A 24,451-nucleotide genomic window follows, 5' to 3' on the forward strand; every position below is an offset into this window, starting at 1 on the left:
AAGCGAGGTGCTAAGCAACCGGTAAGACCCTGTCTCTAAATAAAACACAAAATAGGGCTGGGACGTGACTCAGTGACCGAGTGTCCCTGAATTCAATCCTGGTATTCCCCCGCCCCCCCCCCCCAAAAAAAAAGAACTCTAGTAAAGTGCTCATATGGTTCTAACTCCTGGGTGCTGAGCACAGCGTCTCATGTCACAATGTCAAGGAGATCCTCTGCTCCTCAACTTGTGGATTTACAGATGCCAAGGCCAAGGCTGGAGGTGCAATTTGGTGATAGAGCTCTTGCGTAGAATGAGCGAGGCCCTGGGTTTGATCTCTAGTACTGAAAAAAAAATAGCCAAGACTCAGAAGAGGGAAAATCCTCGTTCCCAACCCCGAGAAGTACGGAAACAAGCTCAGAGGGGAACAAGTTTTGCCCAAGGTCAAGGAGCAGACAGAAGCGGAGTTCAGAACCACCACACAGACTGCCAGCAGCCAGCACTCTGAACTCTGGCTCCCTCAAGCTTCTGTCCCCAGACCTCCCAGTGCTGAGCCAGGCCTGAACCAGTCTCTGCCCCCACCCAGCAGCCACGCCTCAGGGGAACTGCGGCCAGTGCAGGTGCAGAAAGTAGTTTCTCCCTGCTCTGGGGCAGCTGCTACCAGCCTGAAGCAAAGGGGCAGGGGCTGCCCCCAGGCCGGCAGTCAAGAGGCCTAGCAGCGAAGACCAGTGGAGCCCATCTCCGCGGCAGGGTAGGGCAGGAAGTGGGGCGGGGTTTGAAGTGGAATCTGGTACCCCAAACTGCTGCAGCACGAATCACCTACCAGTTGGGAGAAGATGCTTGGGGGTCTAGGAGTCCTTCCAGCTCTGCCTGCCACCATCTGCGGCCTCTTCTTGCTGTCCGCAGCCTGCCTAGGTATGTGGCCAAAGGGCAGGTGCTGTGTGAAGGGGTGAAGGAGGCCAGCGGGCGGGAGGACAGGCGCAGGTAGTGGGGGCAGGGAGGGGGCCGGTGGAGGGGGAGCTGGGGAAGACCCCTGCAGAAATCTCAGCTATTGGTTTGACCAATCGAAGCTGGGCCACGGTAAGGCTGGAGCCGCCATGGAAGGCTGGAGGAGGCTCGGGAAGTGGACTGGGCATCCACAGTCCCATGGAGGGAGGGAGGACCTAGAAGGCCCCCTCCCCCTGCTTGTCCCCACAAGTCAAAATGAGGAACTAAGGTGGCTCTTGATTGAACACCATAGTTGCAGGCAGGAAGGGGACTTGGGGGCGGCACTAAGAGCCAAAGGGGAGCAAACATTTTCTCCTCTACCCTAAATGAAAGTTGCCCTCTGTGTAGGCAGCCCCTTCTCAGTGAGGGGGGGCGGGGGGAGGGCAAGTGGGGTGGGAGGAGGGGAGGGCATGCCTCATCTCTAGTCCCTCCTTCCTCCCCTCCCCCACCCAAGGCCAGCTGGCAAGGGCTGTGAGAACACTGACTGAGGAGTTCAGAGAGGAAGGTCACTCTCCCCAGTGACCCTAGGAACAGGACTGGAGCTCACATCTGAGTCTGAAGCCTGTGACCATGAGGTTGCTCAGCCTCCTTCCCCAACTCATCTGTCTTCCCCACTTCCCACCTTCCTCCTCCTACCTCCAGATGATGGGGAGCTGGCCGAGTGGAGCGAACTGGGGAGTCTGAGAGCTGGGACTTCCGGAGGAGGCCAGAGTAGACACTACCGTGGCCACTGGGCCACCCCTGCCTCCCTCTGGGACACTTTTGTCTCCACCCTGGGATGCCCGCCTCCCAATCCTGGGCCCAGGGGAAGGGATAAACCCTCCCAGGCCCCCTAGGTTGACACTTTCAAGTTACAGAGAATTGGGGACAGGTCCAGGCTCACAAGCCAAGGCAGGCCTAGACTGTTTGCTGGGTGCCAGGCAGGGACAGGCCTAGGGAACTGGGAGTCTGAGCCCCAGAGCCACTGGAACAGCCCCAACCTTGCTGATGCTGGGCAACCCCCTTCGCTCCTCGGCCTCAGCCGCCCCCCACCACACATTCAGTAGAAGCCAGGACTACGGGTTCTGCCATGGGGTTACCCTGGGTGAAGTGCTGGGCGCAGGGCTGGCCTGAGGCTGCGGGTGGGAACATGCACCAGAAGGACTTGGGCTGCGCTGCTGTCTGCACTGACTCTGGGAGGAGCTGTCTAGGCAGGGACACTTTAGTCCTAGGAAATCAAACACTCAAAAGTCAGAATTTGAAGAGGCCAAAGCACAAAGTGGGTGAGCAGGGAGGGGCCGTGCTCCAGGGGCACTGGGGCTTCCCGGGGGCCTGCATCCCCACCCCTAGTCCCTGACTCAACCCACCTCTCTGCAGGCCCTGGATGCCAGGCCCTGTGGGTGCATGGGGGCCCACCATCTGTGACAGTGAGGATGGGGGACGAGGCCCGACTCCAGTGCAAGAACAATGCCACCAGGCCCAATGTCACCTGGTGGCTCCTCATCCAGGGTAACCACTCCTATCCGCCCCAGTTCCTGGGCTCAGGCCAAGGCTCCAAGGGCGAGTGGACCATTCCAAAAGTGAACAAGAGCCACAGGGGCTTGTACCAGTGCCGAGTGGAAGATAATGGAAAATCAATGTCTTCCTGCGGTACCTACCTGCGTATTCGAGGTGAGTAGCCTCGCCCTGTCCCCCACCACCTGGCTAGGACACCACTTTCCTCATCTGTGAAGTGGGGATAGAGCCAGTGCCTTTGTCATGGGCTTGGAACTGGATGAACACAGTGACTGATGTTTGCACCTGCGGTTCTGGGGCTCAGGGGTTCTGGGCCTGGCCGGGGGAGGGAGAGGACCAGGAAGGAACTGGGGGACAGGAGGTGCCAAGGCTCTAAGCAGCAACCCCTCCTCACAGAGCCACCCCCCAGACCCTTCCTGGACATGGGAGAGGGCACCAAGAACCGCATCATCACAGCCGAGGGCATCATCCTGCTGTTCTGTGCTGTGGTGCCGGGGACACTGCTGTTGTTCAGGGTGAGACCCCCAGGGTTCCGTCCCCCAAAGCTTGGGAGAATGAAAACATGCACCTCTCTGGGGAGATGGGGGTTAAATGAACTAACACAACAAGAGCATTTTAAGTGGTGTGGGCTAGAGGGTCCTTCTCATTGTTCCCCTTTCACTGTGTCCCCACTGTTCCTCCTTAGACAGATGCTCACTCACCCAGGGTCTCTCATCCTCCTGCCTGCACCCAGAAGTGCAGTCCCCTGCAGATGTAGCCCACAGCAAGGTACACAGGACTTGTGTCCTCACTCAGTCCTTGCCACTTCGTCTCTGCAGGCCACAGCACAACTATTATTATTCACTGTTATTGTTGTGGTTGTCAATCCTGAAGAATAATAATGCAGTGGAGACAGTCAAAAGGACACTAGCTTTGAACCCAGAGAGACCTGTCACATAGCTTATACATGGCCTTGGGCATGTCCCATACCCTTTCTGGAAAAATACCATTGGCATCCAGGAGGGTCTGAAAAAGTCTTCACCATCTCCTCCTACTCACTCCTCCTACCACCCACTCAAACCCCACAGAAGCGCTGGCAGAATGAAAGGTTTGGGGTGGACACCCAGGATGACTACGAAGATGAAAATCTTTATGAAGTAAGTGGACGGTGGGGACAGGGCAGGAATACGTATGTTGGGGGTCCTGCCAACATATCCCTGCAAGGGGTCCCTCCCTGGGGTTGACTGAAGGCAGGGATCCCAGGTGTCAGGGTACTGATGTCCCTGGCCTCATGGTGTCCCTCCAGGGCCTGAACATCGATGACTGCTCCATGTATGAGGACATCTCCAGGGGCCTCCAGGGTACCTACCAGGACGTGGGCAGCCTCCACATCGGAGATGTCCAACTGGAGAAGCCGTGACTCCTCCCTCTACACAGGAACCCTGCTAGACCTATCCTGCCTGCTACGAGCAGCCAACTCCAGCTTCTCTCCTGGAATGTTCTCTCCTCTTTCCTGGGAGCTTCCTGAGTCATCTTCCCCCTCCGAGTGTCCCACTCTTCCCTGGAGACTGCCCTCCCCACTAACCCAGCCCTCCCCTGTTGCCTTTCCCAGGCTCCCTCCCTAGCGGGTAATGAGCCCTTAATCGCTGCCTCTAGGGGAGCTGATTACAACAGCCTCGTTAGTGTCACCCCCTCCTCCCGGATCTGTCATGGCCACTTAGTGATAATAAATCCTTCCCAACTGCAGATCTTGGCAGGAGTCATGGATCTCACGAGGATGCACCCCCTCCTTCCTTGGGACCCAGGAGTCCAGGCCTAAGCCCCCTTCTCCTTCAGACCCAGTGTTCTGGGCCCAAGCCATGCCCTGCCCACTCCCTACACCTGGACCAGGTAGCCTGACCTGGCCACCCCCCTACCCCCAGAACAGGAAGTCTCCTGGCAAAGCCCCCACCCCAACAGAAGGACTGGTTTGGCCCCCTGTAGTGCCTCAGCCCTCCCTCTGTCCCCAAGCAAAGGGGGTAAATGGAAGGGGTATCATGGCCACCAAATTTTTTTTATTGCCTTTTTAAGCTCTGGAAAGAGTGGACTATACTGTGGGGCTTGTTCTGAAGGGAGGACATGGAAGAAACCCAGGGGGAAGTGATAGGCTGTGAAACCGAGTCACTGAAGTAAGGAGAGAGGCAGAGAGGTACAGAGGCAGTCAGGAGAGCCAGCGAGGGAAGAAGGGATGATTCGGACCCCGGGAATCCAAGGCACAGGCATAAGGAGGGGGCAAGAGAGACAGCAAGGAAGAGACAGAAGGAAAGACGGTCCACCGCAAACTGGACACGGAGAGGCTGGCCAGGGAGACTGTCAGAGAAAGCAAAGAAAATTGGGGGTAGGACACAGCGATGCAGAAAGATGAGAGAGGGGGAGAAGGGCTATAAGGGGAAGAGGGACAGAGGAGGAACAGTAGGGTCAATCAACAGGCCAGGGAGGGAAAGACCCCACAGGAGAGGGAGTGAGCGACTGGGACCAGGGGACAGGGACACAGAAGGCAGGACGCTCAGAGGGGCGAAGAAAGAGGAAGAGCAAGGGCACACGGAGACTGAGAGCAGGGGAGGCTGCCCTTGCCCCGGCGCGGGCCTCATCCCGGCCCCCGCCCGTGGGCGCGGCGAGGCGGGACCCGGCAGGAGGTGCGAGGACCGGGGAGTCCGCCGGCTGCGCGCGGACAGACAGACAGAGCCGGGAGGGCCGGGCGGGGCCGGGCGGAGCCGGTGCCGGGGGGGAAAGGAGGAGCCGGGCGGGCTGCGAGAAGGGGAAGGAAGCGGAGGTGCCGGGCGGGCGCGGGGCGCGGGCAGGAAGCGGGGAGGGGCAGCGGGGCGGGGGCCTCCGGAAAAACGCCCCAACTTCCTGCCCCGCCAGAGCCAGGAAGCAGGAGCCGGGACGCAGGGCCCGGGATCGCCGAGCCCGACCTCGGGCGCCCCGCCGGTCACCTCCCTGCGCGGACACCAGGTACACCGTCGCTGGCCCCGCCCGGCCTCCTCCCCTTGGCTGCCGGGGGAAGTGGGGCGGAGGAGGGAGGGGGCTGGGGCGCTCCGGCAGCGGAGGGGCCTCCTCCGAGCCCCCCGGAACCAGCGGCCGCCCTCCTGGGGCCTCAGTTTTTCCATCTGTCAAAGGGGACAAAGAGCGCACGAAGACTTGTCAAGTGCCCACTGGGTGGGGATGAAAGCCGTGAGCTGGGCTCAAGGCTCCCAACTGTTCAGGACCTAGGATCACACCCACTGTACCGGTGGGGAAACTGAGGCCCAGGGAACCGAACTGACTCGTGCCAGCGACACACTCTGTGAGACAGTGTGCAGTTGGGATTTGAATTCTAAGTTGCTTCCCGCTAAGCGCCGTCCTCCATCCCTGCACGCTCTAGGGCCACCTAAAAAGAAAAACAACAACAATAACGCCGCGGGCCGCTGTGAAGCTGAGAGTTGCAGAGCGCGTTTGAAAGCGTTTTCGGGAAGCTCCTCTTTGGGCCGTTAATTATACCCTGGGAGATGGGAGTAGGGGAAAGAGCTGGAAACTTCCCGCATTGTACAGATGGGAAGATTGAGACTTGGAAACAGTAATTGCATTTTCAGTGTTACCCTGATGTCAAAAGGAAAAGTATGCTCAAATCCAAGGTTTTAGCTCTCCAGCTCCCGCGGAAGGAGGTGGTGGGATTGCGGAGGGAATTGATGTATGAGCGTTGGGAATTCATCAAGTTCTCGTGCTGGGGAGGCAAATAAAGCGGGGACCCCCTGTGCAAGGTCGGGAGATTTAGGGACCAAGTGAGTCGGTAAATCTGGGATTGAGTTCTGGCCAGGAGTTGGAACCACCCTTACCTCCGGCCAGGGGGCGGGACCCGAGAGAGTGACAGGGGCAGTCGAGATACGGAAACGCCGGCCCTCCAAGGCAGGCCAGAGCGGCCCTGTCTGGCCAGCGTGGCGCAGCGGAAAGCTAGAGCGGCCGGCGGAGGAGTAGAGTCGCTGGGGCAGGAGCCTGATAGGAGCCTGGCTAGAGCGGTCGGCGGGAGGAGTGGAGGTGGGCGTAAAGTGGACTCTGGGGCGGCTAGAGCGACTCGGCGGCAGGGGTGGGGGAACCCGAAGTCCGCGCGCGGAGGCTTCGGTTTCGGCGGCTGCAGTGACTTCTTTTCCAACCCAAGCAGGTGAGGGACGCGGCTCCTGGTGGGCGTCAGGCTCTGTGCTTTCGACCCGGCATCCCCGGCTGTGTATACTTCTGAGTCCCTGTAGAATTTATGGCCCATGTAAACCCGCCACGTCCCATGTAAGATTTGGGGCTCAGGAAGACCCGCCACGTCCATATAGGTTACAAGATCTTACAGACCCTCCAGGTTCCACCTGGCCTCCCTTGAGGAGAGCCGGACTCTTGTAAACATGGGGTTCTGATAGGTCAATAACATCCCCTAGAATCCGGGGCCAAATAGATGCTGGGTCCCGAGGATCCATCACACACCCCTATAAGAATTCTTTAAGTCTCCATAAGTCTCGGAGACTGTCTGCTTTCCCTATGGAATCATAATCCATATGATCTCCAGATTCTTTAGATATGTCAATAGAATCTGGGGCTGAATAAATTCTAAGGGCCCCTTTGAGGTTCTTCAAGGCTCCCAAGGATTCTTGGAGAACCTAGATCATCTGCTCAATATCTTATATACCCTGAGCCCTGCCGAGAACCCAGGGGTCCATGTGTGCCACTTTCCTCTAGAATCCCCACCCCATGAACCTCCTCAACCAGTACTGATGACCAAAGCCTCCTGCACACAGTGCTCCCTCTGCTGGATCCCAGGCCTTGTCAATCTTCTGTAGATCACATTTTCCCTTGGACAGCTTCACCTATAATTCCCCAGCTTCTATGGGGACCCCCTCCCCTCCTATGCCCTAAACATTGAGCCCTCCCTCTCACCCCACTCCCAGTCCTGAGCCCCAGGTCAGGTCCAACCTGCACTCCTGCCCAGGCTGCAGCAGCTACATACCCCTGACTTTCCCAGGCATCTAAGAAAACTTAATGTGTATTAGCTTTGGTTCAGATTTTAGTTTCCTAAGGGTGTGATGGGGGATCCTCATGCTCTGAAGGACCACCGTCTATTAAATTCATCTACTCTGGAGTCAGACTGCCTGGTTCTGAATCTTGGCTCTGTCGTTTATGAGCTGTGCCTCAGTTTCCTCCTCTGTAAAATGGGGACGAGAATAATAGTGGTCAAAAAAATTAAATCAGAATATTGCTGGCCTCATGAGGTTATGGAGAGGATTCAGTGAGTAAGCATCGGTAATGCAGTGTGCTGTAATGGGCACTTACTAAGAGCACCATAAGTGTTAGCTATTGTTTCATATTATTATGATGAGGAATAAGGAGGTAATGCTTGTCAAGTGCATGACTTTAGGCCTGGCACTGAACATTGCTCAGATAATATGCCTTCCCTCCTTTGCTGCTTTTTTTTTTTTTTTTTTTCCACTGTGGATTTGGAACTCAGGGCCTCATTCATGCTAGGCAAGTGCCCTACCCCTTGAGCTACATCCTTTGTGACCTTCTTTGGGACCTTCTTTCCCTAGTTGAACTTCTCACCACTGAGTGAGATAAGCATGGATTCTGTATGAAATTGCAGGTGGTGGCCTAGTAAAGGCATCCCTGTGTCTCATGGGAATGCGACTAGCATAAGGTGCTTACTTTTGTGGGGTTTAACTGAATTAATACATGAGCAGTCCTTAGAGCAGTACCCAATATAAGTGCTAGGTGAGTTTAGCTCTCATGATAAATAATTACTGTTATTTTTCTGCCTTGGTTTGCAAATTTATTTATGTGAACATTTAACTGCTCAAATCTTGAAATTACCTAAGCTTGAATGGTAGACACACTTTTTATAAAAATGATGCCTGCTTGGGTAGACCCTAAAGGTGGTATTTGGACACCACCAAAAGCATCATTATTTAGTCATTGTAGCAAAATCTCAGCTACCATTTTATCAGGTGCCATGGAAGAGGGAAAAGGGTGGGTCTTGGGCAAGGGTGGGTCTCAGGTGGCTAGGATAATAAATAGCTTTGGGGTGTAAGAAGCTGCACCCCCACTCCCCCTGACATAGCTCCTTTGGCATTGTTCAAACTGTTTAGGGACACAGATCTTTGGAAGACTCAAGGAGAAGGGGACACAAATATGGGAGAGACATTGAGAGATGGAGAGAGATGAGACAGCAACTTGGGGCTTCAGAAACTGGCTGTGGAAGGACAGGCACACGGAGGGAGAGAGGCCAGGGAGAGAGGCCGGGAGGAGGAGGGTGGACAGGCAGAGACCAGGCAGGAGGAGACAGGACTGGAAGAGGAGAAAGAGCCCAGGAAGCAGAAGGAAGGACAGAGATGGGAGACAGATCCCAGGGAGACACAGTCAGGCCGAGCCCCGCAAGATAATGTAGAGGGAGACTCACACCTTGGGGGTGGGCTGTCAAGGGCCCCCTCCCTCGTTTTCTGGGACCAAATGCTGGGAAAAATAGTTGGTTCCTGAAAGAAAGAAGAACCTCTAGGTTGGGGACTCTGGGTCCCTGAGAAAGGAAGGTTCAGAGTTTTGTTTTCTTGTGTGGAGAGAGTTGGGGGTTGGGGGTTGCCATTGTGACTTCCTGTCACAGGAAGTGGGGCTGGTGGGTTCACAGGCAACATCCTGGCCTAGGCCTGTCACAGATCAGAGAAGAGCCCCCCACACCCCAGTCCTCTCCTTCCTACCTCCCCTCAACCTTCCCTTTAACTCCATTTGCCCAAAGGCCCTGCCTCCTTGGGGAGCCAACCCCCAGGCCTCTGGTCCCTCCTCTTTTAGGGACCAGTTTGCCAGCTCACACCCACAGTCCTTTTGTGGACCCAGGCTCCTAGGCCTCCAGCCTGTGCCCCCCCTCTGGTCCTTGGGCTCCCTGCCCCCTGGCTAGCCTCTGAAGAGCTCTTTGTCGCCACACAGAGGCCCCATTGAGCCGCCGAGGCCGGGATGGGGGGAGGCTGTTTACTCACCTTCACACCTGGGCCAGGAATCTCTGAGTAACCGCCCTGGGCCGCCTCTTCCCACCCCTAACCACAGCCCCTCCTCTCCCTGCCCCACAGAGCCTTGGAGATGGAAGACGTCGCCCGAGGGGTGGTGAGTGAAGAGAGCCTGGGAGGGTGTGGGGACTGGGGGGCTGCCATGTGGGAGCCCTGTGGGCTAAGCCGTGCCTCCCCTTCCACAGGCTCCAGGGCCCCCGCGGCCTGGCCTGGTGCCCGTCAGCATCATCGGGGCTGAGGATGAGGATTTCGAGAATGAGCTGGAGGCTGTGAGTGGGAGATGGAGTGGAAAATCTCCATCCCATCCTTAGTCGGTATCCCTTCCACCATAGGGCCGGTTCCCCCATCCTGGGCTGTGCCATCTGCCCTTCTCTTATTCTTCCTCTTCCTGATACCACTTTCCTCACCTCCCTGCGCCATCAGTGCCCCCATTCAGCACAGACTTCTTACTCTGGCCCCAATTTATCACTGCCCCCACCATGGAGTCCCATTCCTTCTCTCCTAATTTCAGTTCTTGTCACTCACCAATAGAACATCAAATCTCATTCATTCTCCACCCTTCTGCCCCTACTGTCACCATTCTGATGGAGACACATCTCTACCGCCAACTTCCTAGCATCTTCCTCCCCAGCTAGGATCCATTGAGAGGTGCCATGGACCTGGTGGGGCCACCAAGGCCTCTTCACCTCTCCCCATGGCACTTAGCGACCTTCTCTCCCATCCCCAGAGCTCAGAGGAGCAAAACAGCCAGTTCCAGAGCCTGGAGCAGGTGAAGAGGCGCCCGGCCCACCTCATGGCCTTCCTACAGCATGTGGCCCTGCAGTTTGAGCCAGGACCTCTGGTGAGGACACAACTGCAGAGGGAGGGGGGAGTGAGGTTGGGCAAGCCATGCCTGTCGGTGAGCTAGACCAGTGCAGGTGAGCCAGGAGGGCCTGGGAACCAGCCCCAGAGCGCACAGCACAGAATCTAGAACTAGCACCACAGCTGAGAGTTAGAACGCACACTGTGTGGTCTGGACTAGACTGGGGGGCCCCATAGAAACCTCAGTGGGCCATGAGCGCTGGCCTGGAGTGTACCTATGGCAGGCCGTGCATAGAGCCACAGAGAACCCTGTAGCCTGGCAGAGACCACGTCCTGCTGCTTGTCTTCCGGGACTGGAGCGGGGTCCCCCATCAGTGACAGCACCCTTCCCATGGCTGTTGAAGGAGGACCGAACTAGGCCTCTGCAGGTGTTACCAGTTACCATCGGGATTGGTACCTGGGAGAAAGCTGTTAGCCATCCCAGCCCAGATGACACTGCAGCCCCTGATCCTGAAATGAGGAAGCCACCACAAGTGCCCACTATATGGACAGGGCATAATCGTTAACCCAGAAACCTCTTGCGCCAGGCCGAAGATACCTGGGATTTGTGGATCCAGGACCATGCTTTCCAGTCTAGAAAACTCAGGAGGTGATTTTTGAAGGAAAAGCCACAGCACTGGCCAGTGGGAGTCTGTAGACAATGTCTCATGCCATGAAGACCAGAGCAGCCCAGTAGAGGCCGCCAGCTGGGAAACAGCCCCAGGCACACACGGTGTGGAAACACAGATGCTTCCTCCAGAAAACTGGGAGACAAAGAAATAGCAAGGAGGAAACCCTTTGGGGTGTAGAAGGAAGGGGACATCAAAGGCAAAGCCTGGGTGTTCTGATGCCAAAGCTTTAGAAACTGGCAGAAAATTGGGAAATTGCTAGTATCGTCCCTGTCTGCTTTCTCCAGAAAGTGGCGGCCCTTCCCCTAATGCTGTGGCCCTCCAACAGAGGTCCAGCCTAAGTCCTGGGGTTCTAGAACACAAGGATCCCTCCTAGACCTAAGCACAGGGATGGTGCCAACTGCCATATGTTTATGGATGTGGAAACTGAGAGCGAGAGAGGGCCAGGCTTGCCTGGAGTGACCGCAGATGGCCTCTGGCATTTTGAAATTTGTCCTCTTGTAGCCCTTCTCAGGCTGTACTTTAGGGGTGGAGGTAAGGAGAGTGGATGTAGATTCGTTGAAGTTGTTCAAAGAGTCTGCCCACAGTGGAGTAAGTCCTTAGCACACTTAAGGCCACGTCACTTGCCAGTTGAGAACTCCCCCGGGAGCCAGGATAGGTTGGACTCCCTGCTGCACTGCCAGAGTCATTCAACCCAGGGCTGGCACCCAGGCAACCTCAGGAGATGCTGAGTGAGCCCAACTCCTCTACCCATTTATTTATGAAGCCTTTGCTGTGCACAGGGCCATAGGAATCAGAACCCACCTACCACTGCTGTGTCCACAGACAGACTCTCAAGTTGCTCACAATAACTTCTAGACAATGGGGAGCAGTAGAGGCAGTCAGGCTTTCTGCACTGAGATCCCAGCTTTGCCACTTACTAGCTGTGTGACCTTGAGTAGGCGTCATAAACTCAGTTTTCCCATCTATGAAATGGGCGTAATAAATGCCAGGATCTGTAATGCACACTTAATCTCAGCTACTTGGGGCAGAGGCTAAGGCAGGAGGATTGCAAGTTGGAAACTAGTCTGGATAACCTGGTGAGACTCTGTCTCAAAATAAAATTATAAAAAAGTATTGGGAATATAACTCAGTGGTAGAGTATGTGCCTAGCATGCAAGAGTCCCTAGTTCAATCTTCAGTACTTCTAAAAAAAGGCAAAACAAAAAAATGGGGGTAATGATGATCCCTGTGATTGAACAGATAAATTCATGCACAACAAAGACTTAGAACCACCTCTGGTATACACTGAGCCCTCGGTATGACTAGAAGTAGTGGAGAAGAGACAGAACCACAAAGAATCATATGGGATAAAAAATTAGGAAGTACTCATGCTGATCACCCCCAGAGAGGCTAAGGGAGGCAAGGGTTTGGGGGGTAGAAATAGAGATCAGGGAGTGCTTCCCCAGGAGGTAGCATTAGAGCCCTTCAGTCGTTGGGTGCCTGGGGGCGGGGAAGCCCCTTAGGCTATCCAAAGTGGGGGTGTGGTTGGGCCTGGGAGGGAAGAAGTCACACTGTGTGCCCTCCCCAGCTCTGCTGCCTGCATGCCGACATGCAGGGCTCCCTGGGCCCCAAGGAGACCAAGAAGGCCTTCCTCGACTTCTGCCACAGCTTCTTAGATAAGACCGCGGTGAGAGTCACCTTCAAGCCACCCATCCCCACCCACTTGGCTCTGGAGAGCCTCCATGCACCTCCCTACCTCCACCCACTAAGGCAGCTTAAAGGGCAGCCTGGCCTGGGGTGACCGCCCCCTGCCCCCTCAGGCCCTCCCCAGCATCCTCCCTCGCACTCTTGTTCCTACCAGGCCTCCGGGGCTGCACCCCCTTCGCTCCCAGAGCTCCCCCTCACGCCAGTCTCTCCCCTGAGCAGGTCCTACGGGTGCCAGCCCCTTCCAGCGTCACCTTTGAACTTGGTAAGGAGAGAAGGAAGGTTTTAGGGTTGAGGGAGGGTCTGTGGCAGGGACAGTGCCTCCCAGGACACCTGGGGGGAGAGGTCACATTCATTCAACCCTTGATAGTGGCAGCCCAGGGAAGCTTGGCTGTCTGCAGGTGGGTGGGGACTGTGGTCTGAGGGAGTGGGGAGCCCTGGTCAGAGACTTGGCCCCCAGCCTGTGTGTGTCCCTACAGACCGCACACGGCCTGACCTCCTCTCTGAGGATGTCCAGCGGAGGTTCATGCAGGAGGTGGTGCAGAACCAGCAGGCAACCGTGGGCAGGCAGCTGGAGGACTTCCGCTCCAAGCGGCTCATGGGCATGACGCCCTGGGAGCAGGAGCTAGCCCAGCTGGAGGCCTGGGTTGGGCGGGACCGAGCCAGCTACGAGGCCCGCGAACGGCATGTGGCCGAACGACTGCTGACCCACCTGGAGGAGATGCAGTGAGTGGGCCGGTGGGCTGCGCGCTCCTCAGCCCCCTCAGGGGGCTCCCCTCAGCCCTAGGGCTTGTTTCCTAGCAGGTGGGCTGCTCCCCTCTCTGGCCTTTTCATTCATCCTGGCTCTGGATCTTCCCTTCTTGGCTTTGGGTCCCTTTGCAGTTTCTGGGTCTTGTCCATGCTCTTGTGCTCAGCCCTGTCTAGGCAACTCCCATCCGCCTGGAAGAGAGCCTCCCTTCTCCCCGGCCGTGCTTCAGCAGCTGCCCTTCTTACTCCAGAGAGCAAGAGCAGCCTGGAGGTGTGTGCTGGTTGGCAGGGATCCCAGGCTCCACCACTCTGCCACAACACTGTTCTCTTCTCCCTACAGGCATACCATCTCTAACGACGAAGAAAAGAGGTAATGGGGTGGGGGGATGGCAGAGAGAGGCGATTGGTCCCCCTGGCTTGCGGGAGGGGGCTGAGGCCTGGGTCCCAGTCCTGCAAGAGCAGCATCCCTGGCCCTGTCCTGTTGAGCCCTCCCCTCCTTCCTCAGAGACTCAGGAAGTGGCTGTGGGGATGGGAGGCAAGGCCACGCCTCTGCCCTGGCACAGTAGTGTGCACTTGTCTGTTTGGGTTTGGGGCCCTCACTGTCCCCTCCCCACAGTGCTGCTGTGGTGACTGCCATCAGCCTGTACATGCGCCACCTTGGGGTGCGGACCAAGAGCGGGGACAAGAAGTCAGGGAGGAACTTCTTCCGGAAAAAGGTGCTGATGCCAAACTTGGCCCTTTCACTTCCAAAGATGCCCTGGGGGACCCTCAAGACCCTGACACCTGGGATCTTATTCTGCCTTCTTGCATCTTGGAAATGCTGACCTCTGCCCCCCAACCTCCTGCAGATGATGGGGAACAAGCGGTCAGATGAGCCTCCTAAGACCAAGAAAGGACTGAGCAGTATCCTGGATGCTGCTCGCTGGAACCGGGGAGAGCCCCAGGGTAAGGTGGCCCTGGCCTCAGCCCCACCCTGTCCCCTCCAGGCTACCCCCACCTCACTGTCCCATTCTCTTGTTTCAGCTCCAGATTTTCGACACCTCAAAAGCGAGGTTGATGGTAATGGACCTATAGCCAGATCATCCATCCTGGGTCTCAGGGAGGAGGGCTGGGGCCTGGACTGCTGGTATCAGGGAGGAGGGCTGGGTCTGGAGAAGGAGACGGTGGATAGGGAGGACTCTTGGTCCTTGAACAGGGAGGAAGGTCTCCCTGTAAAAGGGAGAAGGGGCAGAGCTGTCCTGGGTCCCCTGCAGTTGTGGCTTGGCGGTGCTGCCCTCATTTCCTTCTTTCTCCCTGTGTCTCCCCAGCTGAAAAGCTAGGCCCTACAGACCGGAAGGGAGCCCTGGGAATGCCTTCTCGGGACCGGAATGTTGGGACTTCTGGACAGGACACCCCTGGAGTCCCTCTGCACCCTTTGTCTGGAGACAGCCCAGACCGGGAACCAGGTGAGTTTCCTGGGCTGAGGCAGGGCCTGCTCAGATGAAGGCCTCGGTCCCTGGGGAGGCCTCCCCTTTGCTCTGGGCATCTGCTCTCCCTGCTTCTAGGCCCAGTGTTGTGTCTGCCCCTCTTTGGACGAGCATTTCCATTATTCTCAGGCCGTGTCTCCCAGGACCAGTCTGAGTCCAGGCAGTCCACCTCAGAGCACCACTCCATCCCCCATCAGCCTTGAGGCCAGCTGCCCCAGTAACTTCATTTTTCATGTTCCTCAGGGCTGTGTGGCCCTCAGCACCTTGGATCCTGAGGTGGCTGTTTGGCCTGGCCTCGATGAGGTCCCCTCTCTGCAATTTACCTGTGCTGTGCTGTCTGGCTCGTCCCCTTGCTGAACCCCAGTTCACTCACCTCCACGTGGGGTCTCCCTCTGCCTACAAGGGCTGGGAGGAGGAATGGAGGCAGAGGCCCTGCTATCTCTAGTTCCCTCCTGCCTCGGGGACTGCAGTCTGGCTGGGTGGATGTGTGCAGGGGGCCCCCTAGTCCCGAGGCATCACCACCCACTTGTCCCCTGCCGTGTGCTCAGCGTTCTTAACGTCTGTCTCTCCTTGAGGCACCTTGCTATGGCACGTGTCTGCCAGGCACTGGGTGCCTTAGCCCCCACCCCCTTCCACAGCAGGGGAGACTGAGCCCCTAGAGGGAGAGTCTTGCCACCCCAGGGCCTTCTAGCCAGCTTAGCTCCCTCCTCCACTCTGCAGGTGTGGATGCCCCCCTGGACCTGGGGGACCCACCCCCACAGGGCACAGTGAATTTGGAGCCCCCGGCGCCCCCAGAGAGCACAGAGGAGAGTGCTGAGACGGAGAGGTGCCTGACTGGGTCCGGGAGGGCTGGCAGGGCAGGGTCAGCTTACTGGGGTGGGGGAGGGGGCTGCTGCCGTTTGCACCTGCCTCTCCTGAGCTAGCTCCGAGCTGCACCCCTTTTTCTGCTTTCTCTGTGTCTTCCTCCACTCCCTCCATTTTCCTTTCTTCCCTCTTTCCTCCCCTCCTTCCTCTCCTTCCTTGTTTGCTGTGGTTCTCCTCTTTCTCCTCTTCTCTTTCGTTCTTTCCTCTCCTCCCTCTGGCCAGGTTTCTCCCTCCTTCTTTCTCTTCCTCTCCCACCCCTTTCATTTCCATCCCTTTCTCTCCTCATCTCTAGGCCCCTGCCAGCCTCGCTTCTGCTCCTGGTGCCCTTCATCCCCTCTTTGTGCTCCATGCTCCATGCTCAGTGCCCTGGGGGCCCTGTCCCCCTCACAGTTGGGGGGCAGGCTCTGCCCCCTGCCTGTCCTTGTGCTGCTGCTTTGGGGCCCCTTGGTGGGTGTGAGGAGGAGGGTTGGGTCCATCTGGTCCCCCTCTGACCCTGTGCCCCTCTCTCCCCAGAAGGTGGAAGAGGTGGGTGCCTGGGCCCTGGTGGGGGAGGGCTAACCCCTCCCCCATGTCTCCCAGCCCCTGTCCCCTCCCCTCGGCCACCCTCTCCCCTTCAGCCCCTGTGAGGGGTGGGTGGGAGCATCACCTTCCCAGTTGAAGAGCTAAGTATTGAAATCTTCCTCTCTCCCCTTCTGTCCCCATTCCCCTGCTTCAGGGAAGGGGGGGTCAGTCCTTGTGCCACACTGGGTCCCCCTTGCCCCGTCAAATTTCAGTACTCCTCACCACCCTCCATGCCCTGGCACCTCAGATCCCACTACTTCTAACTCTCCCCTCTCTTCTGTTGCATGTTTGATCCCTCTCCTGTTCTCTCCTTGTCCCTGTCCTGTCCCTGTCCTGATCTCCCCTGTCCCTGTCCCCTCTATCCTTGTCCTGTGCTCCTCTGTTCCTGTCCTGGTCTCTCCCTGTCCCTGTCCTGGTCTCCCCTGCCCTAGTCTCCCCTATCCTGTCCTGGTCTCCTCTGTCCCTGTCCTGGTCTCTCCTTGTCCCTGTCCTGGTCTCTCCTTGTCCCTGTCCTGGTCTCCCCTGTCCTGTCCTGGTCTCCCCTGTCCTGGTCCCTCCTGTCCTGTCTTGGTCCTCTGTCCCTGTCCTGATCTCTCCCTGTCTCTGTTCTTGTCCTGGTCTGTCCTCGTCTCTGTCCTGGCCTCTGCCTGACTCTGTCCTTGACCTCGGGGTCCAGGCTGTCAGGGCGTCTGGGGCGCTCAGAGAGCCTGCGGGTGAGCGACCGCCGCCGGCCTTCCCGGGGCAGCCTCGGGGCTAAGGGCCGGGGTGGGGGCCGCTCCCGGAGCGACGTGGACATGGACCCCAGCTCCGCCACGGCCGTGCTTGGCCCTGCCCGACGAGCCACGTACGTCTCTCTCCCCATCCACTGAGGCAGCCCGGAGAGTCAGGGAGGGGGTTGTTGCCAGTCACAGTGGGCAGCAGATGCTGAGGTCACTGGAAGCCAGCTATGATCGCAGACCTTGGAGGAGTGGGTGGGGCATTTCTGTCTGGAGTTTTGGGGACTGCTGTGCAGCATGGACCACCCTGGGGGCACAGGGAAGTTGAACACTAAGGAGTCAAAGACTCCTTCCTGGGGTGCCTCAGGCTGGGACTTATAAGGCCTCTGCCCACAGCCCTGAGCCTGGAGATGAGGGGGAGCCAGGGCGGTCAGGAGTAGAGCTGGAACCAGAAGAGCCTCCTGGCTGGCGGGAGCTTGTCCCTCCGGACATCCTCCTCAACCTGCCCAAAAGCCAGGTGAAGCGGCAGGAGGTCATCAGCGGTGAGTGCCATCCCTGACCGTCCTCCGGTGGCAGAGACATGTGGCATGTCCGTCTTAGTTTCATTTACCATCTGGAGTGCTGGGGAGCAGCTCGTTGCTAGCACAGGTCAGCGGGTTACATGAATCACAGAGCAGCCACTTGATGGAACTTGAATGCAGCTATCGAAGCTATGTTTTCAGGGAATTTGGGGCTTGGGGCTTGAGGTGTAGCTCATGGCAGCACTTGCTCAGCGTGTGTGAGGCCTGGCTTTATCCCCAGCACTGCTAAAATAAAGTACCAGAAACAGTATATAAAATTGCATTTCCAGTGTAAGCCTTTGTTTCCTTATTTGTGAAACACGGGCTCTAACACTTCCTCCTTCAGGATTGTCGTGAAGACGATATGAGCTGGTGAGCGTTCTGTGTAGTGCGGGGCACAGGGGGTGAGCATTTTAATGGGATTATTGTTATTAGTACAATCTTAATGGCTTAAGGGAAAAAGGTTCCCACAGGGAAAAGTTTGGGGAAATGATCGATGTATTAACAGGGCTTGCTTCTGGATGGGGAGATGTGGGTGAATCTTTTGGTCTTGATTTGTTTGTGCATGTGCTTTCTGATGGTGTGTGGGAAGGAGGCAAAAGTAAAAAACATTTGGAAGCTTGTTTGAAAGTTTATTTACAAGTTACTTAATAGTAGGAAAGATGCTCATTCAGAGTTTTTAGGGCACAGGTTGGGGGTATGCTCGGTGGTAGGGTGCTTCTTAGCATGCAGTCTTGGGTTCATTCCACTGCATGGCAAAAATCAAAACCCTGAAGAATTTTTCAGATACAAAGTGAATACTTTTGGGGTCACAAGCCCTTCTAAGATGATAAAAATGTAGACAGTACTATGTGATAGAAATCTCTGACATGATGGGAAATGTGCTTTATCTACATGTCCAACATGGGAAGACCAGCCACATATATGTCTTGAAATGTGGTAGATGCAACTGAGAACTGGATTCTTGTGTTTCATTTGCATTTTAATTAATTTAAATGTAAACAGATGTATGAGGCTAGTGGCTACCCCACTGGCCAGCATAGTAATTTCTCTCACCAGAAAAATATGCATAACACACAAAATAGTGCATTTAGTTTCAGCAGACTTCAGGGGGCCCTGGAATTTGTGCAGGCACCCTCTGGGGGAATCACTGGATCTGAGTTACCAACGATAGGGAACCATCGTACCAGAAACTGCGGCTGAGAAAATGGCTGGACGGTTGGACAGTATACACAGCTGCAGGCTTGCTGGTGTGGGTGCATACAACTCATCCTGGTTTGCCTAGGACTTTCTGAGTTTTGTTGTGTTTTTTCAATGCTGAGGATTGAACCCAGGGCCTCAGGCATACTAGGCCAGCACTTGACCACTGAGCTACAGCCCCCACTTGACTTCCCCAGTTTTATTACTGAAAGCCCCATGACCAGCAAATTGGGACCACTGCTCACTCTGGCTGGGAGAAGGGAAAGGCACTGTGGGTCAAGGAGTCCTCCTTGACTGTTTAAGGGGGCAGATGACCCTACCTAGAGAGTGTGTCCCCTACACCAACTCCTCGGGAACATTCCTTACTCGCTCTGGCTCGGGCCTCCCCTGCTCTTTCTCCCAGCCCCCTCTGAAGCCATCCCCCAGAGTTCACACTCTCCTGCTTTGGGGTCCCCCCTGCAGAGCTTCTGGTGACAGAGGCAGCCCACGTGCGCATGCTGCGGGTGTTGCATGACCTCTTCTACCAGCCCATGGCCGATGGGGGCTTCTTCCCGCTGGAGGAACTGCAGAACATCTTCCCCAGCCTGGATGAGCTCATCGAGGTGCACTGTGAGTGTCAGGCCATAGCCCCCGCACCCCACCTGTCTTCCTCCTTGGAGGCTTCTGTAGACCCGGAATTCAGCCTGTTCTCCTTGAGCCCCACCATGGACAGCCTCTGTGCTACTACTGGGGGCCACCTGTCTGGGGCCCCCAGACCTCATACCTCAGGGGAGCAGACATTCTGTCTAAGCTCACAGAGGGTGGGAGACAGGCTCACTGACCCCAAGGGTCAGACATAGACACCTGTGGCTGCCTCCCACCTCAGTACTACAGACAACCTTCTAGGCCCTAACGGAGCACCTGCTTTCCTCACTGCTCCCACAGCCCTGTTCCTCGATCGCCTGATGAAACGGAGACAGGAAAGTGGCTACCTCATTGAAGAGATTGGCGACGTGCTGTTGGCCAGGGTGAGAATGCCCTGCCCAGTCCCTCGTCCCAGCTAGGGGTCTGGTCCCCAGGCCTGTCCTACTTTAGACTCCCATCCCTGCTTGAGATCCTATTTTGCCCATCCCCCCTGAGACCTTCCCTGGCCTGAATCTCGCTGTAGTTTGATGGTGCCGAGGGCTCCTGGTTCCAGAAAATCTCCTCCCGCTTCTGCAGCCGCCAGTCATTTGCCTTAGAGCAGCTCAAGGCCAAACAGCGCAAGGAGCCCCGATTCTGTACCTTCGTGCAGGTGAAGTGGGACCTGGACTCCAGGTCCCAGGGGAGGATGGGGCTGTTGTCCCAACCCTGGGATGAGCCAAACCACAGGCCACCCAGCGCTGATTCCCCACAGGATGCTGAGAGCCGCCCACGGTGCCGCCGCCTGCAACTGAAGGACATGATCCCCACCGAGATGCAGCGGCTGACCAAGTACCCCCTGCTCCTGCAGAGCATCGGGCAGAACACAGGTGCCAGGGGGCCCACGCCTCTGGGTCCTAACTTCCCTTCTCCAGCAGTGGCTGCTGAGCCGGGGGCTTCCAGGGTTGGGGTTCACTGCAGCCAGTCTGTCCCTTGCCCACAGAAGAGCCTACGGAACGAGAGAAAGTGGAGCTGGCAGCTGAGTGCTGCCGGGAGATTCTGCACCATGTCAACCAAGCTGTGCGTGACATGGAGGACTTGCTGGTGAGCCCTGGCCTGGCCCCAGCAAGAATGGGGTGTGGTATATGTGTGGGGGCTGGGACTACCTTCACTTTGTCCAAAGGTCAGACCAGACTGTCCCTCATGACTCGCCCTCGGGTCCATGGAGGTCAGGCCTGGCTCAGCTTGTCCCTCATTTTTGGCCTTGCCTCTCAGCTCCTTGGGGTCACTGAGGGTCAGCCCCTGAACTTATCCCCATTTCATTCTTCATTTCTGCCTCAGAGGCTCAAAGATTACCAACGGCGCCTGGACTTGTCCCACCTGCGGCAGAGCAGCGACCCCATGCTGAGCGAGTTCAAGGTGGGCACTGCCTGTCTGCCCCTCCCCGTGGCTCAGCCAGGGCTGCTGCCCCGGGGATACTCTGACACACAGCCCACCCTGCCCGTCTGTTCATGTACCCAGTGCGCCGCTGCCCCCACCTCATTTCCAACCAGGCACCTGTGTCGACCCCTGCGTTTGACCCTGTGGCTATCCTAGTGGCCACTCTCCTCTCCCCTCCCCAATTTCCCTAACCAACCTTCACTCTCTCTCCTGCCCCAAGAACCTGGACATCACCAAGAAGAAGCTGGTGCACGAGGGTCCACTGACGTGGCGGGTGACCAAGGACAAAGCTGTGGGTGAGTGCCAGGTGGCAGTGGGGTGGGGTTAGTAAACAGGGTGGAGGGGTCGGGGTGAGCATCTGCTGGACTCGCCCCACAGAGGTCCACGTGCTGCTGCTGGACGACCTACTACTACTGCTCCAGCGCCAGGACGAGAGGCTGCTGCTCAAGTCGCACAGCCGGACGCTCACGCCCACGCCTGACGGCAAGACCATGCTGCGGCCTGTGCTGCGGCTCACCTCCGCCATGACCCGCGAGGTGGCCACCGGTGAGTGCAGCAGTGGTGTATGCTCAGGGCTGGTCCCCATGGGGTGGGCCATGGACCCTCTAGAGGGCCAGGGAGACCACTCTGATCTTTGTAGCGGTCAAGAAGAGGCCTGCTGGGGCCCAGTGGCAGAGCACTTGCCTAGCACATGTGAGGCACTGGTTTCACTCCTTAGCACCACATAAAGTAAATAAATAAAAAGGTATTGGCTGGCTGAGGCAGAGATAAGCAGGCCAGGTAGGGGCATATTAAAATAGAGGGGAATTGCCCCCAGTGCCTGGCCTGCCCTGATCGGTATTTTTTTTTCCCCTGGTACTAGAGATTAAACCCAGGGGCACTTTGCCACTGAGTCACAAAATACTTTTTATTTAGAGACAGGGTCTCACTAAGTTGCTTAGGGCCTCATGAAGTTGCTGAAGCTGGCCTTGGACAGTTCTTCTGCTTTAGCCTCCTGAGTTGCTGGGATCGCAGGCGTGTACGCTCGCTCTGATCAGCATTTTGACAAGACACTGTGGCTGACTGCATGGGAACTGTAGGGAGCCCAGGGAGGAGGAATTTGTAAATATACTGCTAAGAAGTTGCACTGGGGTCCTGGACGGTGGGAGTGGCAGGATTGTGGGGTGGCTGGAGAGCTTCTGTAGGCGGAGTGGCCAGGGACCGGCCACAGCATCAGATCAGGGGCTAGGGACAGTGGACAGCGAAGGGATAGGGTGGGGGTAGCCCTGGGTATCTGCAGGACAGTGAGGGTGCATTGCAGCACAGGGCTTCCCAGCCTCCAACCTGTGCTGAGGGAGGGGTGCACACGGGGACCCTGGCCCTGAGCACTGTCTCCTATCTCTTCCCGCCCCCTACAGATCACAAAGCCTTCTACGTCATTTTTACTTGGGACCAAGAGGCCCAAATATATGAGCTGGTGGCACAGACCGTGTCAGAGCGGAAGAAGTGAGAGGGGGGCCTCTGGGTTCAGTGTGGGAATGGGGGGCATCGCACAGGGTCTAGGGGCACTGACTGTCCTGGACTTTGGCCTGTCTCCCCAGCTGGTGTGCCCTCATTACTGAGACTGCTGGATCCCTGAAGGTCCCCGCCCCTGCCTCCCGCCCTAAACCCCGACCCAGCCCAAGCAGGTGAGGAGGGCCATAGAGGGAGCTGGAGGGACAGAATGGCTTCCCTTGCAGCCCCAGAACCCAGGCCCAAGCCCTGACTCAGCGAGTGTGAGCATGAGCGTTCGAGTGTGCATATGTGTGTACCAGTCCTGCCACGACCCGGCTATGTCCTGTTTCCAGGCCTCTCTGTCTCCTGGCCTCGACCTCTCTCTCTGTCTCCATCTCCAGACCTCCCCATCTTCAGCTTTCTGTTCCCTGCCCCTGCTGCCCCCCAGGAACAGGGGTGTGGGGTCACACAGTACTTCCTCCCCACAGCATCCGGGAACCCCTGCTCAGCAGCTCTGAGAATGGCAACTGCAGCCGAGAGATGCCTCCAGCTGACGGTGAGTCCGGGGGCTTCATGGGTAATGGGAGGTGTCCAGGGGAGGCTGACCGGGTCTGACACCCTCCCTTCCCCCATCCAGCCCGGACTGAGAGAATCTTCAGTGACCTCCTGCCCTTCTGCCGACCAGGCCCTGAGGGCCAGCTTGCTGCCACAGCCCTTCAGAAAGGTAGCCCAGCCCTGCCCTTTCCAGGGTGGCCTCCAGCCAGCCGAATAGCACCTCTGTTGGAACTAGAAAAAGTCTTCCCCCTTTCAGATTTCTTCCATGTCCAGCAGCTAGAAAACAAAAGCACCAACCCACCCAACCTGCACCACCATCCTGGGTGGCCCCCTCGTCCTCCTGAGGCCACCATCCTCACTTGACCCTGAATTCAGCTGCTCCCTCCCCAGCGCCCTCCTACCCCATTCCAGCCCCAACCTCCAGCCTCACCTCTGTTCCCTCTTGAATCTCCAGCCCCATCGGTTTAGCCCAGCAGGCCCTTGGCCTGTGCCCGCCCCACCCACCTGAGGCCCAGCCCAGAGCCCCTGCCCCTCATGACTCTGTCCCCTGTGCCCCCACACCCCGGCCCCGCTCCAGTGCTGTCCCTGAAGCAGCTCCTGTTTCCTGCGGAGGAAGACAACGGGGCTGGGCCTCCTCGGAACGGGGATGAGGTGCCAGGTGGCAGCCCTCTGGGCCCAGCGCAGACCCAGGAAATTCAAGAGAACCTGCTCAGCCTGGAAGAGGCCATAAAGCAGCTCGAGGTACGTCGGGTGAGGGGGAACCTGGGTGCGCTCGGGAAGGAAGGGCACCCCTTCACCGACGACCCTTCTTCAGGAATTGGAGGAGGAACTGTGCCGCCTGCGACCTCTCCTGTCTCAGCTCGGGGGGCATACTGTCCCCCAGCCTGGCTGCACCTGAGGCCCCTGCCCAGGCAGGTGAGCCGGGGAGCCGGGAGCCGGGGTGCTACCCTGAGAGGGGCTAGAGCGGCATGGGGTCCCTGCAGCCCTGGTGTCTCCTCTCCCTTCCCTGCGCCTTCGCCTCCCACCCCCCTCCATCTCCCTGCTTCCCCCAGTTTACTTCTCTGTTTGTTCAGCCCTTTTTCTCTCCTTTGCTTTTGTCCATCTCGCGCTGTCTCCCTCCATTCTCTCCCTATTTCCCTTCTCCTCCAACCCCCAGGCCTTTCGCAAGAAGGAGAGAATGGGGGAGAGGACGTGAGGGGGCCCACCCCACAGCTGCTGCAGCGTCTCACACCCCCAAGGGCCTGAGGAGAGGGAGCGGGCTGCCAGCCATGCCTGGGAGGGGCCCGGCTGGGGTCCCTGTCTCCCCACCGGCCTCGGCCTTCTCTCCCTCCTGCCTTGTCGGGGGACTCAGGGCTTCATTCTGGGGGCACCACCATGACCCCCACCACTTCCCAGGCCATCTCAGTATTGCCTGTGGGGGCCACCCCCCCATTCCCCACCCCTAAGTGCCTTTGCTCTGTTTTTATATCCTGAATTGGAGGTTTATTTTTTAATATATATTATCTAAGGAGACAGCTGTGCGTGTGAGGGGCGGGCAGAGCCCAGTGTGGCAGTGTCTGGGCCCCTCCGTGACTGCCGACCTCGACTTCTGGGTCTGACCCACCACATCGCCCACTGTGGCTCTTGCTGCCC

General features: G+C 57.5%; 2 protein-coding genes across 5 annotated transcripts; both read left to right on the forward strand.

Moving 5' to 3' along the window:
- Positions 1 to 744: 744 nt before the first annotated feature.
- On the forward strand, positions 745 to 4,185 carry Cd79a (CD79a molecule). Its single transcript, XM_027945762.2, has 5 exons — positions 745 to 894; positions 2,323 to 2,616; positions 2,857 to 2,975; positions 3,528 to 3,596; positions 3,746 to 4,185. The coding sequence occupies exons 1-5, from the start codon at positions 816 to 818 to the stop codon at positions 3,857 to 3,859; spliced, it is 675 nt and encodes a 224-aa protein (XP_027801563.1). The 5' UTR covers positions 745 to 815; the 3' UTR covers positions 3,860 to 4,185.
- Positions 4,186 to 5,343: 1,158 nt separating this feature from the next.
- On the forward strand, positions 5,344 to 24,331 carry Arhgef1 (Rho guanine nucleotide exchange factor 1). 4 transcript variants are annotated; one of them, XM_027945760.2, is made up of 30 exons: positions 5,344 to 5,433; positions 9,546 to 9,579; positions 9,668 to 9,751; positions 10,210 to 10,323; positions 12,522 to 12,620; positions 12,860 to 12,902; positions 13,117 to 13,363; positions 13,725 to 13,754; positions 14,001 to 14,100; positions 14,233 to 14,329; positions 14,408 to 14,443; positions 14,692 to 14,829; positions 15,571 to 15,676; positions 16,952 to 17,119; positions 17,388 to 17,533; positions 19,214 to 19,360; positions 19,676 to 19,758; positions 19,899 to 20,024; positions 20,127 to 20,241; positions 20,355 to 20,455; positions 20,693 to 20,770; positions 21,012 to 21,087; positions 21,170 to 21,337; positions 22,189 to 22,276; positions 22,372 to 22,458; positions 22,753 to 22,820; positions 22,902 to 22,988; positions 23,397 to 23,560; positions 23,634 to 23,734; positions 23,976 to 24,331. In XM_027945760.2, the coding sequence occupies exons 2-29, from the start codon at positions 9,556 to 9,558 to the stop codon at positions 23,715 to 23,717; spliced, it is 2,904 nt and encodes a 967-aa protein (XP_027801561.1). In that variant the 5' UTR covers positions 5,344 to 5,433; positions 9,546 to 9,555; the 3' UTR covers positions 23,718 to 23,734; positions 23,976 to 24,331. The 4 variants fall into 4 exon arrangements, with proteins under 4 accessions (XP_027801561.1, XP_071460244.1, XP_071460243.1 ...); XM_071604141.1 differs by lacking the exon at positions 5,344 to 5,433 and adding an exon at positions 6,552 to 6,616; XM_071604143.1 differs by lacking the exon at positions 16,952 to 17,119.
- Positions 24,332 to 24,451: the final 120 nt, after the last annotated feature.

The sequence above is a fragment of the Marmota flaviventris genome, chromosome 18, assembly GCF_047511675.1.
Source record: "Marmota flaviventris isolate mMarFla1 chromosome 18, mMarFla1.hap1, whole genome shotgun sequence".
Classification (NCBI taxonomy): domain Eukaryota; kingdom Metazoa; phylum Chordata; class Mammalia; order Rodentia; family Sciuridae; genus Marmota; species Marmota flaviventris.